The sequence below is a fragment of the Ornithorhynchus anatinus genome, chromosome 18 (assembly GCF_004115215.2).
Source record: "Ornithorhynchus anatinus isolate Pmale09 chromosome 18, mOrnAna1.pri.v4, whole genome shotgun sequence".
Taxonomy (NCBI): Eukaryota; Metazoa; Chordata; class Mammalia; order Monotremata; family Ornithorhynchidae; genus Ornithorhynchus; species Ornithorhynchus anatinus.
In genome coordinates, this window is record NC_041745.1 from 37752595 (window position 1) to 37770454 (window position 17860).

Sequence of the window (17860 nt, forward strand, 5' to 3'; positions counted from 1 at the left end):
TTGAGGGTAGCTTTTCCAAGTTTTCCTGGCATCGATGAGTAGAATATATATTCGTTGAGCCATGTTCACCTCTGTTTATATAGAATCAGGTTTATTCATACCTTTTGAAACTGGCATGATTAATGTTCTTTTAAACACAGGCCAGCTTGTATCCCTGTGGATTTCAGGGATTTGCCTACTTAGGCGAATTCATACCCGCCTCCCATCTCTCCTCACTCCAGTCCATAGTTCACTCTGCTGCCCAGATCATTTTTCTACAGAATTGTTCAGTCCACGCTTCCCCACCCCTCAAAAACCTCCAGGAGTTGCCTGTCCAACTCCGCTTCAAACAGAAACCCTTTACACTTGGCTTTAAAGCACTCAATCACCTCAGCCCCTTCTACTTCACCTCGCTACACTCCCACACACCCCAGCCTACACACTTCACTCCTCTAATACTAACCTACTCACAGTACTTCGATTTCATCTAACTCACTGAGGACCTCTCACCCAAGTCCTGCCTCTAGACTAGAACATCCTGCCGCTTCATACCTATTAGACAATTACCTTTCCCACTTTCAAAATCTCCTCCAAGAAACCTTCCTTGATTAAACCCTTATTTTATCTGCTCCCACTCCCTTCTGTGCTGCCCCTAAACTTGAATTTGTTCTCTTTATATACCCCTCACTCTCTTTACCCACAGGACTTATGTACATACCTATAATTCATTTATTTATATTAATGTCTGTCTCCCCCCTCTAGACTGAATGTGTCTACCAACTCAGTTATATTGTACTCTCCCAAGTACTCTGCACACAGTAAGCACTCAATAAATATGATTGATTGATAAGCTTTGTAGTGTTCGTCACCATTTAAACTATGGCGGCACTTAATAAGTGCATGCTGTTATCAGAACCAGCCCCGTCTCACGTGGCATATACATTCTCTCTTATTCCCACTTTACAGATAATGAAAAAGTCCTCTAGACTCTGTGACTTGCCCACGGTCACATAGTGCTCTTTCCACAAGGCTATGCTCACTCCAAGAATTAAGAAATTGAGATTTAATTGGATTTCCTTCTTAAAACCAATCCAGGAATTTTTTCTAAGAAATTCTGTGGAGAGTGATTCAACAAGGTAATTTGCAAATCATTGGTCTGAGAACTTACAATGAAATTAAAAACCAAAGAGGAAAATGAGTTGTCTTCTTTGGGGCCAGTTGTCCCCTGTGCCATTTTCTTTTAAGCATCTGTCTGGCTCTATCTACACCAACTGCATGTGGAGGGGACTCCCACCTTCTTTTCCTTTGGGCTCTGAAATCACTTTCTTGACTCCCAAGACAGCACATTTTAGTGAACACCAGAGGAAGCAGGTGATAGGGCTTTTCCAGCTATTTCATGGTTGGAAATTCCAACCCTTTTTCTTCCTCACCTCCTCTCCTTATTGTCTTCTGATGTGGCCAAAGTACTTCATGTACAGAGAGAGATTAATGATTGTCACCCCAAAAGAGCCATGAAGTACAATTTTGTCTGAGGCTCTTAAAAGTCCGCAGGTTGTTGAGGAATTGGCTGGTTGGGTTGAGAGGGTAATGGTTCTGGGAGTTAGTGAAATTAGGCCCTATCAGCAGAGGAAGTCCAGAACCTTGCCCGTGTCTATGTGAGAACCTTCTCACAATTTCCCTGCCTCACCTTAGCAGACCACTAACATTTCAGCTTAAAATTGCCCTGATTTCAATTATTCTCTTGTTCAGGGAACCCATTCTTTTACCTTATGTTATTATTCAAGTTATCTACATATAGGAATATAAGGAGTTTTTTTCCTCATTGATCAAATCCCCTAATCCACAGAGGATTCCAGATTTAATACTATCATATTGTCTTTGCTCCCTCAATAGGAAGACTGTTTCTTTCTGTTTGCAGCTACTAAAATTATCACTAGATAGAAGCTGAATAATAGCATGGCCTACAGGATAAAGCAAAGGCCTGGGAGCCAGAGGATCTGAGTTCTAATCCTGGTTCTAACCCTGCTTGCTTGATCATGTCACAACTTTTCCTTGCCTCACTTTCTTCAACTAAAAGAAAAAGGGATTCATTTCCAGTTCTCCCTCATAATTTGACTGTGTGCTCCATGTGGAACAGTGACTGAATCTGGCCTGATTAAATTGTATCCACCCCAGTGTTTAGAACAGTGTTTCCCATATAGTAAATGCTTAAATACCATTGGGAAAAATGAGGAAATTTTTCTGCTAAACCAACACTAGCATAGCACTGAAGGGCGAATTCCAGTTTAGACGATTAGCTAGTTGAGCTTGATCTGTTATTTGCAATCCCTGAGAAGCTCCTAGAGGTCAATCAATCGATCTATCAGTTTATATACTGAGCACTCATTGCATGCAGAGCACTGTACTAAGCTCTTGGGAGAGTATAGCACAACAGAGTTCGTAGATATCTTCCCTGCCCACAGCAGGCTTAGTCTAGAGGGGAAGAAAGACGTTAATATAAATAAATAATTATGGCTAAGTACGTAAATGAAAGGGGTGGCATGGGATAGAAAATCAGCCACTGACTTTCTAAAGCAGAGCTTCCTCTAATGTTTTCTAATAATAAGGTCCTTTCTGCATAATTTTTATGTTGCTAAACTAGGTTTTAAATCAAGAAAATTGAAAGAGAATGGAAGCGAGATTCACCCCTCTTGAACCTTTAACGCTGATCTCTCAGCAGATTAACATCAGTTAATGCATATGGAGTTCCCACAGGTGACCTGGCCCAGAAGTGAGCTGGAAACTTAGAAAGCATACTGTTAATATGTCCCTGCAGGGATAGCTGTGAAGTGCAATTGGGCCCAAGTAACACGGGAAACTTTATCCAAAGTAATCCTCTGACTCTACAAGGATGGCTGCGTAGAGCACGCAACCTTTGAACCTGGCAACAGCTTTGTAAAATTTCTATTATGAGTAGGTTTCTTAGACTGTGTTCCTTAGCTGGCCTAGATGAATGGCATCGGGTTTTATAAAAATTGAAAGGGGAAGATGATCATGATCAAGCCCAAAACTCAACAGAACTCACCACAAAGGTGTGGAAATGGTTAAAGAAGTCAAATTACAAATAGGCATCCAGCAGCAGCGTCTAAAAGCTTTTCACGAAATAGATTTTCCTTTGCAATACCTAGACAGTTGACAGACATAATGAATTATCAAGCCTCGTTTTTCTGGCTCGATTTACAGAGGAGAAAAAAGCTGGAGTGGTCAGGCCTGCCTGCAGTCAGAGCAATGTTTCACAGAATGTCACAGCTGAAGGCTCCAGTTATCAAAAATAAAATTACCACAGGAGCCCTGTCGGTGTTCTTTCTGGGCCATTCATCGGTTTGCTTCAGTTTCGGTGACTTACTGTGTTGTAGTGATAGAGACCTTGGAGTTGGACTGCTCCAGGGGATTTTCTTCTAGTCGGTTGGCAGAGGCTGGTTTCTGGGACCTGAGCCCAATTTGTGGTAATTTAGTTTGGGCAGCATTTTGGGCCCTCGTTTACTATGGAAAATATACAATTTAGTAATATTGCTCATAGTGCAGTAATTGGTAACTAAAAGGAAAGTTTCATGTTTGGTTTTGGTTTTTGGCTGATTTGGTTTACCGTTGTATTTACTTGATATTTTAGACTTGCTGAAGCTTTGAGAATGATCCCAGTTGATAAATGGAATTTTCTCTCGGCCACCTACCTCCTCATTAACAAACAAATATTTATCAGACAGTCACTGGGTATATGACCCTAGAATAAGTTGTGGGAAAGTTACATAGCCTAAGGTTAGTTTAGGGTCCTTGCCCTTAAAGAGATTGTAATAGTCCTGGACTTTTTCTACCTGAAACTTGGAGATGAATGGATTTGCATTAAGATCTTATTGAATATTTTGGCACAGTGCAATACCTACTTCTATTTTCTGCCCAAATGACTAACATAGTACTTTATAGTATTCGATTCCACTGATGAATAACATCATCCTTTATGCTAATAAATATCATATTTTATATTATCGTCTCTGAAGACATTTAGTTGGAGTGAATCTAGATGCCATCTCAAGCATTCTACTCTGCCTTGGGCTCTCGCCAAAGACACACTTGCCTTTACGAGTCCATTGTCTCTAAGCCTGTCACTGGGCAGGGATTGTCTCTATTTGTTGCCAAATTGTCCATTCCAAGCGCTTAGTACAGTGCTCGCCACATAGTAAGCACTCAATTAATACAATTGAATGAATATCCCAGCCTATACTTGCAATACTGAAAAATGAGGTCCCCATGTCATAGTATTCAGTGACATTATTCAACTCTGGGGTGCTGATGAAGCTCCTCGGTTGGGTGAAAGATCACATCTCTATCATCTTTAGACTACTAATTTTCAATCCTAATGCTTTCTCAAATTGGAGAAGTGGTTCATAATTGTCTGCATGTCTTCTGGGGTGTGTGCTTCCAGAGCTCAGCTCTTAGCATGTGAGAACTTCTTTATGAATGAATCTAGGACAGCGGATGATTGGAATGAGTTTCCGACACCAGTTTGCAGACTTTGGGTGTGTCTTTGAGTGTGCCTCCTCAGGATAAGTTGAGCAAGATCAGACCTGGTACTCAGATCTAATTAATGAATTAATCCATTCATTTATTAGTTTTTATTGAGCGCTTACTATGTGCAGAGCACTGTACTAAGTGCTTGGAATGTACCATTCGTCAACAGATAGAGACAATCCCTGCCCTGTGACGGGCTCACAGTCAGTCTAATAGTGGCAGGAGAAATATCTGGCAAGACCCATCCAGTTTTGATCCTGTCAATACTATACTGAGGTCATCTTAAAAAGACGGCTCCAGTGTTTTTGTAAGACCTGGGGAAGCAACATGGCCTAATGGAAAGAGGATAGGCCTGGGTTCTAATCCTAGCCTGATGGTTTGCTGTGTGACCTTGGCCAAGTCACTTGATTCTCTGTGCCACAGTTTCCTCAACTGATAAATGAGGATTCAATACCAGTTCTCCAATCAGTACCTTGAGTGATGGATTTATTGGAGCCCCACAGCTTGACCTAGTGGATAGACCATAGGCCTGGTGTCAGAAAGACCTTGGTTCTAGTCACAGCTCTGCCACTTCTCTGCTGTGTGACCTTGGGCAAGTCACTTAACTTCTCCATGCCTCTAGACTGTGATTCATTGTGGACAGGGAATGTGTCTATTGTATTATTGTATTGTACTCTCCAGTCGGTTTGTACACTTTGTACAAAAAAAAACCAACATTTTTTTTAGTGTGTCTTTGTGTGTCTGTGTAGCAGGTAATTTCTTCTTTTGAATGTTGAAGAACTTTGTAGAGGCAATTATTTTATTATTTTCTCCATCTCCTTGAGGCCACAGAGTGATGAGACAGTGACACTCATATTTTTTAGCTGGCAAGGTTAAAACTTGGGTAGAGGTTTCCCTTTTGGCCTCCTCATCGTCACTATCATTATCAAGGAAATGATTGATGTTGCCAGAGACCCAGAATTATATTAAAGAAAATAACTCGGGACTTCCAACTGCTACGCCTGTCTTTTCGAAATGTTGTCTAGGCAATGAGTGATATAGTAACTGGCTGACAGAATCCTAAATTGAAGTGATTTTCTCCATCAGAAGGCCATCATAAGATCACCCTTTCTAAGATATGGTAAAATGTTTTCCCCTGGAGCTTCTTGAGAAAGGGTGCACCATTATGACAAGGAAGCAAAACTTTAAATGAGACTCTTATCACTACATCGAAAAACAAAGCAGTTGTATGAATAATTTTCTCAGACTTGTACTTCCAAAAAATGAATCCCGAGTGTTTGCAAATGTTATAAAATAAAACCTCAGAGGCAAATCTGAAGGTACAAAATTGGATAATAGAAAGATTAGATGCCTGGATTCCTTCAGTTGAGGAGATTAGAGAGGCTTAGTTTAAATGTTCATTACACTTGTAAAATTTGCTTGATACTTTAGTAAATGCAAATGCAACTCAAGATACTGTATAAACTCTGAAGGGGTTATAATTTTGCTAGTGGACAATAGCCAACCCTATAGCTCAACCGAGGGTGAGCCAAGGCCAAAAAAAAAGGAAATACTTTAATCAAGGTTACAGTTCTTAAGGATGGCTGCAGGTACTGATATTTGCTTTCATTTCCCACTTCTCTGATTAAATAATAAGTTACTTTTGTATTAAAAGGCATATCCCAGTTGGTCACATCTTGTTTTCTCAATAAATGTGATTCTTTTTGCATTTGAAACATCCATGGGTTACACAGGGTTGGGTAAATTTTAGGAGTCAAATGCTTTTCATTCCTGCCCATTGACTTCAGTGACAGTAGGAGGAGTTGCCATAATTACAATCTGCTTTCACAAATGGCACCTGTCTAAGGGGTTGGTATCCCAGCAAAGAGATCAAAATTAAATGGACCTCAGAGCAAAATCACTATCTCAACTGTAAATTCAAACCAAGAGGGAAGGGTACTGCTTTAATATTTGGATTTTCTCACAGAATTCCTGTTCAGAAAGGTTACTTTTGGAAACTTTTCAAAGGCAGGCTTCTTATTAGGAGAAATGGGCCTCCTATCCCTCCTGGGATTGTGTGTCCCATGTGGTATCAAGATGATGTAGAGATTTGGCTGCTTTTCTCTAAGAGATTTTAAAGAGTAGCCTCGTCACCAAGCAAATGCCCAAATTGTATCTTGACTAGTCTAACACTACCATCTTATTCACAGTTGGATTTGGGAATATTACCTAGACCTTTTTTTAAAAAAAAACTATAAAATAAGCATTATACACATAGAATATCCAACTACCTTTCAGGTTCCTGTTTTCGGCAAATAAAAATTATCAACTCAATTGTAGAATCCAAATTTGTTATTTACGAATAATTCTGTCATCAAGAGGGATTCATCAGAATCACAGAAACCTCCAGGCTCCTGATGATTTTTGTCATATTTATTGATCCGCAGGAGACATCGTGTCTGCAAAATTATTATTAACCACGTTCATTCACTAGTCATTGGCAAATTTATGTTCTAGGAAGAAAAAGCTTCCATAATTCACAGGCTTTGGGTGAAAGCTGAGTGGGGCTGTAAATTATGCAGAAGGAAACTTTTTTCCAGCAAACAATGAGAATAATGGCTTTCTGCACCGATAGGTGATTCCCAATTATGAAAGAGGGAAGATGCTAAGACCCACAATGACCATTTATCCATATCAATATATTTCATGGTGGGGAAGGGGAGGAAACTTAATTGGTAGATTATCAGCATCAATACTGGTTGAATCCACAATTCATGGATCGTCACTCATCACTGATACCTGACGTTTAAAATGTAATAGCATTTCTTCTATACAGGAGAGAAAACGGAGGGTAAAAAATGACTTCTTCCTTGTTCTACTGTTAGGGTTGGAAGGGTCAAAAAGTGAGGCAGCCAAGGCTAGGTGGTTGGGTATTTCTTTTCAGAGACACCGGCTTTCCTATGATAAACCATATTCTCCTTGAGCTGAAGCCATGCATTTGTATCGTTGCCATTCTTCCTCCTCACCCCCATTTTCCAGTCACTCTCATCTGTCCCTCCTGGCTCCCCGTGTGTCATCAGGCTGAGGAAACTTCGGGAAACAGTGTTCGGGCTAATTGACATAATCTGAGGCTTTCCTGAACAACTGTTCTCCGAAAAACAAGCAAAAGTGAAAGAGAAGTGGCATTTGCCTTTTGCCCTGCGTATTGGTTTCCTTTGGGTCTCAGTCACCGGGACCTCCGAATGTTTTCAGGGCGGTTATCTGCTAGTGTCTAGTTGGTGAAGCTCTAGTTGGTGTCCATTGGAAGTGTGGTTATCTCATCATTTGACAGTCCTTCGTCTGCTAAGGCAACACCTTTAATTACAAACACCATGTTAGGCTTACTTTCTGCCTGTCATTCATTCATTCATTCAATAGTATTTATCAAGCACTTACTATGTGCACAGCACTGTACTTAGTAGCGCTTACTATGTGCACAGCACTGAACTAAGCACTTGGAATGTACAATTCAGCAACAGATAGAGACCGTCCCTGCCCAACGATGGGCTTACAGTCTAACCGGGGAGATGGATAAAAGCAAGACAACATAATCACGATAAATAGACATCTGGCAGACTCTACCCCAAGCTGTTCTCCTGGGGCTTTGTTCTGTTTCCTGTTGCAATAGTCCCTGGACAAAGAGTGGAGCTCTTGTCTCTTCCCGCTCATCCTTGGACACTTGGAGACGAATGTGATGCTGCTTAAATGGATCAGCCCCCTGACATTGGCAGAGAGGATGCAGGTAGGGGCTCCGGTGGGTCCGAGGGAATGTCAGTGCTCCCCTCCCCTCCGCTCCCGGTGAGGTGGTCACAACTAGCCCAGCCTCCTGGAGATGGAGGAACCAGGGGACCCAGGGTATTTGGTCACCCCAAACTTGCTCTCAGGTCCACAGAGGACAACGCGATCAGTCAGCTGCAAAGTCAGGAGACACGGTGGGTGGCAGGTACAACAATTAGTCTCCCCTGAAATGAACAACTTGAAAGTCCCATACCTGTGGGTCTTAAGCAGAATCCACCATTGCTCCAATATCTGTCAGGGATCTTAGCTCTTCAACAGAGAAGTTTCTTACAACGAACCAATTACTTGAGGTCACAGTGCTCAGCTCACTGCTCTTTCTTCAACTCTGAATAAATTGTGCTTCTGAGGGAGTTTCTCCGCCTGAGAAGCAGTGGGTTCTAGTGGGTGGAACATGGGCCAGGGAGTCAGAGGATCTGGGTTCTAATCCCACTTTTCCACTTGTCTGTTGTGTGACCTTGGGCAAGTGACTTTATTTCTCTGGGCCTCAGGTCCCTCCTCTGTAAAATGGGGATTAAGACTGTGAGCCCCATGTGGGACATGGATTGTCCAACCTTATTTTCTTATATCTATTCCAGCGCTTATTCCAATGTCTGGCATGTAATAAGCGCTTAACAAATGCCAAAAAAAATCATACTATGACTCTCTTGAATTGGAAAAATGCAAAGTGCTGTCGAGGCTGCATCACACATTGTGATGACAAAAAGTCGTGCATCAAAGGCCTCCTCTTCTCACTTTCATTGAAGGCAAAAGTACTGGCGGGTTATTGGTTCCTGGATGTTATGGGGGACATATTTCCTTGGGACGTTGAAACTGTTTTTCATACTTAAATATCAGTTCATCTAACCTGCTTCAATGGAGTGTGAATTCTCTGTCACTTAACGGCTTTTAAAAGAACAATGCTCAGTTTGTTTCTCATTTCCCAAAATGATATCTAATGATGTAAGTCGGCCCCCTCATATCGGACACTTGAAGAGTCAAACTTGGGAAAGCTTAAAAAGCAAAAGTGTGAAAAACAGTTGGGTTTTTTTGGTCCCAGCTCATCGATTTAGAGTTGTCTGAATACTGTCTGTCTTGTTTGCTTATCACCATAATAAACCATGCGACAGGTACCAGATTTACTCCTGAGACCGTGTTAATGAAAGTGATAATGTATCTTCTAGGTTTCCTCTACGCTCAGAACAATACCAAGCGTAGCATTAAAGAGCGGCTTATGAAACTCTTGCCCTGCTCAGCTGCCAAAACAGCATCTCCTGATATCCAAAGCAAGTTTTTTTGGTGTTTTTTTTCCCTTTTTGTTGAGCTTTGCATGCATTTCAGTTCTGGTTTTTTGAATAATCAGTGTATTCGTTTGCTTCATTCAAGACACTTGTTCAGCTGATGTTTAAAGAACGGTTAATCTGGGAGACCTGTTTTGAGAATCTACGCTTCATTTTTCCCTCGGACAATGAATCACCGTATTAATGTTGTCGGCTTCGCTCGGCGTCAGGTGTTCTTTTCCCAGCTACTGTGGTTGTTTCGCATTCTGATAATTAGGTTGCCGATGCATTAATAAATATCGCACCAGCAAAACTAGGTCTAGAGGTTTGTGGGGTCCATATGCCAGACCAGATTACATTTCCCCAGGGCAACCTAAACACCTCTGCTTAAACAAGGTAAATATAGAAACCCTGGTCACTGTTGGCTCCAGAGAGGTAAAGTCAAATGGGGACAGACCAGAAAAAGGGTGAGAGGGCAGGGGACTGGACAAGGGATAGAGGCAAAATGGGGGATAGGAAAATTGGAAAAAGGGGAGGAGAGAGTCAGAGGTAAGGGGTGACAGAAGTCCCTCTGCTTTTTCCCTCACTGATTCCTCCTGACAATCCAAGATGGACCAGTTCACGCAGATTTTGCAGCGTAGCAGGGCTAGGTCACCCTCCCACTTCTCCTCCTGCCCCTCACTTTCTTAGTTTGGTCTTGGCAAGCGTGCCCCTCCCAGCATAACCCCTCTCCCCACCTATGTGTCCTCATCTAAACCATCTTTTTTATATAAATAGAAGTTCTTTCAGGAACTGAATAGGGACCCAAAGCATTCAAATCAAGAGGCCGGACAGAGCCGAAGTTTTGGGCCCAATCTACCCACGTTAGACTTATGGTCACCACAGTCCAGAGAGGAAAGGGTCCCAATACAAACAATTCTGCATCAAGCAAGTTAATATCATGAAAGGAAAATGAGATGGTCCACTTTTTCTCTCCACGCTCTTTCCATAGACAACTCTACCCGAACCACTAACCAGTATAACAGAACAAAGGCAGCTCATATAAAGAATGAGCCAAATAACTATGAGATGCAGTGATGAATTTTCACCATAGCAACCCTCTAAAACGTTATCAGTTTGCAAAGAAAGGGTGAAAACATATTAGAGCCTAAAAAAAAGCCACAAGAAAACAAAAATATTCACTGTGACAAGATCTGAAAATCTGAGAGGGTCTACATACTTAATTGGCATTTTTCATCATCTTCATTAATAAACATTTACGGAGTACCCTTAGCTCTTTCATCTGCAGAGAAGAAGATTATGCCTACCTCTGTTCCTTAGAGCTACTGGGGCGATGAATGAAACAGTCTATGTATGAGAGAGACAGTATAAATTTAGGGAGTATTAATATTAAACTTGTCACAGCACCTGCAGAGAAATTCCTGGTGCCCTAATTCAATCAGAATAATTGATTCTTCACATTAAACCTTCACTGTGGCCTTGTTTGTTGATTATAGCCAGCTTAGCTGCACAAAATGCAGCAAGGTTATTCTAGGATCAGAGTGCTCATTATACTGATGGCCTGTCATCAATATATTGTCTAACATAATTGGAAAACATAATTTCCTACAGACAGTTCACATTTTTATTAAAGATAACACAACGTCTCAGTGTTTTCTGTTTGTCTACTAATCATATTGGGTATGTTTATCTTCTGTGAATCGTAAATGTCTCTCTTGGAAGAGGAACGGTTAGCATTCGTCTGCTCTGTCAATTCGAGACATTGTACCCGAGACAAAGCCTCAAAAAGCTACTGGTTCAAACACAAGCATAGCCACTGGGATGTACTAGAAACCTAACACCTTTAACATATTAGCTCCTAGGTCACCCAGTCAGTCAATCCCATTTATTCAGTGCTTACTGTGTGCAGAGCGCTTGGGAGAGTACAATATAACGCTACGAGAGACACATTCCCTGCCCACTAGGAGCTTACGGTCTAGAGGGGGAGTTTACAGTCTAGTCTACTACTTTAGTCATGTGACCCACTCCTGGGTCCCAATCCTTCATAATTTTACATAACTTTTCCCTGTGCTTAGAACAGTGCTCGGCACATAGTAAGTGCTTAACAAGTACCGTCATCATTATTATTACATCACCACCAATAAGTACAATAGAAACAACTGATGAATTAGAGTCACCAGGGAGGTCACATAGCATATGAGAAATAATCATTTTATTTAGGTGTCGCTGAGAGAAAAGAACATATAAACTTGGGTTTAAACTTAACCTTGGCACTGTAGTTTTGATTGATTAAATGTAAGGTGCCAGCCAAAATTTAACCTTTCAACTTGTAATTAATCTTTCTCTGGTTCCTCAGTGACTCAAATGCAAAGGATGAATTGGAGAAATAGTCAAAAGAAAAATGTATTTTACATTTCTCCAAGACAAACCAAAGAGTGTATTCACTTTAATATTTACAGGCTGAAGCTTTGATGCATTAGGTGAGATGTTTCAACCATTCTAGAAAGGAGCATAAGGAAAGAGACTTCTGTAAAGAAGCAACCTATTGTACTGTCAGAGCTGGGGTTTCCTTGACTTTTCAGTAGACAGTTCTTGATGTTTTGGGGACAATAATTGCACACCTCAACTCCCTACCCTGATCCCACAGATGTAAGTTTCCATTCAAGTAATCTTGAATATAGAGAGAGGAAAAGTAGTTAAAACTCATATTAAGCCTGGACATATTAAATTAACTACATGGAAATGACACTGACTCAAATCTTTCTTAAATGTTTTCTTATGAGAATGATGATGATCAGAATTGAAATAATTTTGATGTTTGCTAAGCATTTACCATGTCCCAAGTATGTGCTCAGTGCTGGGGTAGATAGAATCGGGCCAGACACATTCCCTACCTATATGGGGCCCACACTGTAAGGGGAAGGTATTTAATCCCTATTTTACAGATGAGGAAACCGAGGCATAGAGAATTTAAGTAATTTGACCAAGGTCATATAACAGATGAGTGACTGAGTCTGATCAAGAAACCAGGTTTCTTGACTCCCAGGCCTGTGCTGTTTCCAAAACTGAAATATTGCTAGGTGGTTCCCACTGGCAAAGAGATGTATGCTTTAGTTTCTACTTTGTCTTCACTGCTGTGCTTCAATACGCTAAAGCCAGATGATGGCAGTGCCTATAGTGGGAACAGTAGGATTATCGGGCCGACTGGGTGTAGGGCAGGAAACCTGGTGGAGGCCGGGACCTTGGGCAACAAAAGCTTTTGCTGGCTGGGTCAGAGCTCTGCTCTGGATTTATCTGTTTAACACTGGTGTCAGACCCTGCACATTGTAAGCATTTCATCTGATTTTAGGGGCCTGGAACTATAGAGACTCTCCGTTATAATAGTTGGGTAGAAGCAGCGTGACCGAGTGGATAGACCATGGGCCTGGGAGTCAGAAGGTCCTGAGTTCTAATCCTGTCTCTGCTACCTGCCTGCTCTGTGACTTTGGGCAAATGACTTCACTTCTCTGGCCCTCAGTTGCCTCCTCCATAAAATAGGGATTAATAATAATGTTGGTATTTGTTAAGCGCTTACTATTGCAGAGCACTGTTCTAAGCGCTGGGGTAGACATAGGGGAATCAGGTTGTCCCACATGGGGCTCACAGTCTTAATCCCCATTTTACAGATGAGGTAACTGAGGCCCAGAGAAGTTAAGTGACTTGCCCACAGTCACACAGCTGACAAGTGGCAGAGCTGGGATTCGAACTCATGACCTCTGACTCCAAAGCCCATGCTCTTTCCACTGAGCCACGCTGCTTCATACTGGGAGATCCATGTGGGACAGGGACTCTGTTCAACCTGACTTGCTTGTTTCTACCCCAGTGTTTATTTCAGTGCCTAGCACATAGTAAGTGTTTAACAAATATCACAATTATTGTTATTACTATTATTATTATTGTACTAACCCTGGATGACAAAGTCACCAAGCTTCTGGAACCCAGCCCACTGGGAAATGAGAAAAATGAACTTGCTTGTTTTTATGTAGTTTTGAAGCGAAAGGTTGAATCCTTATGAAGATATTCATTACCCCAAGATCGCTTATTTAATGTCATTTTGTGATCTCCTTGGCTTTCACTAACTATCCTGTTCGTTATCTTTCAGGAATTTAGGTGATTGTCAAGGAAAAATTGAGCTACTCCTTTTGATCTTTCACATAATCCAAAATTGAAGTTGTTAATCATAAACTTACTTTCCCTAAACCTCTTTGCTAAAGTTATTTCCTGTTCTCACAGTGCCTCAATCCATTTATTAAGAAAATTCCATTTGTCAGAAATGAAAATAATTAATTTTTCTTCATACAGCAAGGTAGTTGAATTAATACTAAAAAGAAAGTGTTAACTTTTGGTTACATGCCAAAATGGAATTGCAATTTGGTTTAGGGTTTTTTCATTCTGTTTCCTTTATTATCTAATGATTCCTGAAAATTGGGTGTTTTTTTTTAATTTTTAAAGATCCCAGTGGATACAGCTGAGTCACTTCTATAATGAAGATAAGAGGATTAACAATGATACAACCACAGAGTTATTGTTGATAATTTCAATCTTAACCAAGGTTTTTAGTCATAGGTTACTTGTATAATGTTATATAAGATATAGATATATAATCGAGTATACTATTACTGAGCATGTCATGATAAGCACTAAAGCAACACACAATTCCTCTTATTTTGAGTTTCCTTTTTTTCCTTCCTGCCATCTAGTTCTTTAAGACACTCAATCAACGCACTCTTACTTAACCGCTCTCTTCTCCCATTACTCTCGAGCTCCCACTCTTCCTTCTCAAGTTAACCCACTCAATGGGTCTCACTCTCACCCCTTCCTCCACTGTACATTCCTCGAGGGCAAGGATCGTGCCTACCAACACTATGGCAGTTTCCCAAGCACTTAGTACGGTATTCTTCACATAATAAGTGCTCAATAAGTGCCATTGCTTTCCTGAATACTTGCTTATACTGTTCCCGCTGCCTGGAACTCCTTAACATTCAGCAGACCAAAACGCTCCCCATCTTAAATGCCCTTCTGAAATCACATTTCTTTTAAGAGGTCTTCCCATATTAATTTCTATCATCTGCTTAGATTCCCCCCAGATTATTATTGTTGTTATTATTATCGTATTGGTTAAGTGCTCACTATGTGCCAGGCACTATACTAAGCGCTAAGGTAGGTACAAGCAGATCAGGTTGGACCCAGTGTCTGTCCCACGAGGGGCTGACAGTCTCAATTCCCATTTTACAGATGAGGGAACCAAGGCCCAGGGAAGTGAAGTGACATACCCAAGGTCACACAGCAGGCACGTGGCAGAGCCAGGATTAGAACTCATGACCTTCCGACTTCCAGGCCTGTGCTTTATCCACTATACCATGCTTGCCCCTTCAGCACTTTTGTGCCACATATTACGCACTATTACTTCCTCTATCTCTAATTTATTTTAGTGTCCCTCTTTCCCACCAACAGATTGCAAACTACTTGAGTGAATGGATCATGTCTACTAATTTTGTTTTACTCTTCCAAATGATTCCTTCAGTGCTCTTCACAAGTAATTGCTCAGTAAATACCACAGATTTCTTAAATGACAGTACACTTGTTCATCAGTGTTGTGTACAATGACTCTGTCAACCCTTCCACTGTAGCTGTATTTTTAGGGACGATGGAGTTGAACATTGAGTGTTCAAGGATACAGAGGACATCAGTTTTAGCATTAACAAAAGTCATTTGCCGTTGTCACTGTAAGCTCATTGTGAGAATGTCTATCAATTCTGTTATATTGTACTTTCTCAGTGGCTTCGTACAGTGCTCTGCTCACAGTAAGTGCTCAAGAAATATGATTGATTCATTGGTTTTCAAATTGATTTTCAACAACCAGAGGCTTTATAACTAATGATCAAATAAGATTCCAAATATGAGCATTTAGAACCAGGACCAGATTACAGCTGGAAAGAATCTGGATTCATTCATTCAATCATATTTATTAAGTGCTTACTGTGTGCAGAGCACTGAACTGCGCACTTGGGAAAGTACAGTACAACCATAAACAGTAACCTTCCCTGCCCACAGTGAGTTCACAGTCAGAAGCAGGTTCTCACTGAGCTAGAGCTGTTCTGGACATGACGGAGTTCCCTGGGAGTCTTTTCATAAACTGTTACCTCTTTTGATCCTGCCCTGTTTCACAGGGTGAAAAGGGAATGATCTGCCTGCTGTCCTTGAGGGGGAAGGAACAGGTTCATTTTGGAATGGGCCCACCCCAGGCCTGGCTTGGTCTGATGGTGTCTCTTGGGTGTGGGTACTGTCAGTCTCATTTAGGACAATCCTAGGTTATTTGTAACATCTACCTTGGAGTTGCTCTCCATTATGGTAAAAGATTTGTACTCCCCCGGCCCCAGTGGCTTACAGGTGTATATTGCCACGGCAAACAGCTAGGTAACAGTAATACCCACACCTTGAATTCTTAGAGAGCTATTATTTTTTTCCAAAGCATTTCATCTCATTTTAGCCTCACAGCTTCCCTGTGAGGTAGGGCTATGGAACTGGGGAAAGTACGTCACCCACCCCACGAGGTTAGGTGACTCACCTGATGTTCCACAGCAGGTCAGTGGCAGAGCTGGCCAGGTTATACCACCCAGTCTTGTCTGTGCTTCCTGTAGATAGAAGGTAGGGATAGAGGGAATCTGGTTCATCCATTCATGCACCGTACTAATTATATAATGAAGCATTAGGTTCCTTGAGAGAGTCATTTACCTGCACTTCATTGAATTTCTTCACTTTGACATTCAGAGCACTGGGCAGAAATCACATCGCGTCAACACCCGCCGCGGGCCTTCGCGATGCTTTGTTTTAATTAAACAGTCGGATTCCCCTGGTCCGCACCAAAAACACAACAGCTAATAGAAAGAGGAGGGATCAAACCAACGTGGCGATATCCACGTGAATGCTCATGTTGCTGGCTGAGAGGGAAAACCTGACAACAAAGGCCGGGATCACTTGGCCAAATTGTCTAGGGAATATGAAACATCCTGGAAGGCAACGAAAACTTTAAATTGAAATCTTCTTAACTAGGAAAACATCCTAAAAAAGAAATGGGTAGATGAGCATTATAGATACATGTTGAGGAAAAACGAGAGAGCTATCTAGGAAAGAGATACTGGAATATTCAGAGCTGAAGCACACTCAGACATTTGCTGTATAATGCCAACTGTGAGCCAAAGGCATAAATATAAATAGTCCCAGCTGTTAAGCATGCCGAATTATTGGAAACTCATGAAGAATTGAACAGATTTGTCATTTAAGTAGCTCTTTGTGATGCAAAATTAATGCAGGCAATGTTGAGCCCAAAAGATGGTTTTACCCAGGGGTGGCTATTGCACAGTCTGAATTTCTGTGGGTAAAATTAGAAGCTTATTTCATCAAGATCATGCTTTCAATTCCAGCTTGGCACTCCAAGAGTGCACATTGCTTCTTGGAAGCTTCCTAGTACTGCGGCAGGCCTGGGAGTCAGCTGGATCTGGGTTCTAATCCTGATTCTGCCACTTTCATTCATTCATTCAATCGTATTTATTGAGCACTTATTATGTGCAGAGTACTGTGCTAAGTGCTAAACTTGGGCGAGTTATTTAACTTCTCTGGGCCTCAGTTTCCTCTTTGTAAAATGGGAATTAAGACTGTGAACCCCACGTGGGACAAGGGCTGTGCACAACCCAATTACCTTGTATCTATCCCAGAACTTAGGATAGTGTCTAGCACATAGTAAGCGCTTAAAAAAATACCACAATTATTAAGAATTTTATAGAGATTTATTTTTCTCAAGACCCTTCCATGTCCATTATTTCATGTGGAGCTCCTATCTTCCCAGAAAATGACAGAGATTATCTCCAGAGCCCTTGTAAGGTAGAGCTGATTGGGAATTTAGGTGGTAAACTCTTCAAGGGCAGTGACTTTGATTTCTGTTTTTATTATGGGCATCAAAGAGTCTGTGACAGTGCTTTGCCATACATTGCGAGGGCGTCCAATTAAGTGTTCTACCACCCAGAAGTCATCCTGTATAGGGTTCTCTGTACACAACAGAATAAACAAACTTCCAAGGAAGGGCAGGGGGGCTCAGGAAGAGACCTAATGGATCCCCGAGCACCGACTATGCACAGAGAACTGTACTAAGCACTTGGAAAAGTACAATGTGACAGAATCAGCAGAGAGGTTCCCTCCTCATAATGAACTTACAGACTTAATTGGCT

At 41.4% G+C, this 17860-nt stretch overlaps 1 protein-coding gene across 6 annotated transcripts in view; it reads left to right on the forward strand.

The window, feature by feature from the left end:
- Positions 1-17860, forward strand: part of KCNIP4 (potassium voltage-gated channel interacting protein 4) — a 640168-nt gene that overhangs the window by 583067 nt on the left and 39241 nt on the right. The window contains exon 2 of one of the 6 annotated variants that reach the window (XM_029046614.2): positions 9501-9602. The exons of the other annotated variants lie outside the window; for them this stretch is intronic. Coding sequence (XP_028902447.1) covers positions 9501-9602 — 102 coding nt within the window. The remainder of the gene's footprint in view (positions 1-9500; positions 9603-17860) is intronic. 6 annotated transcript variants of the gene reach the window in all.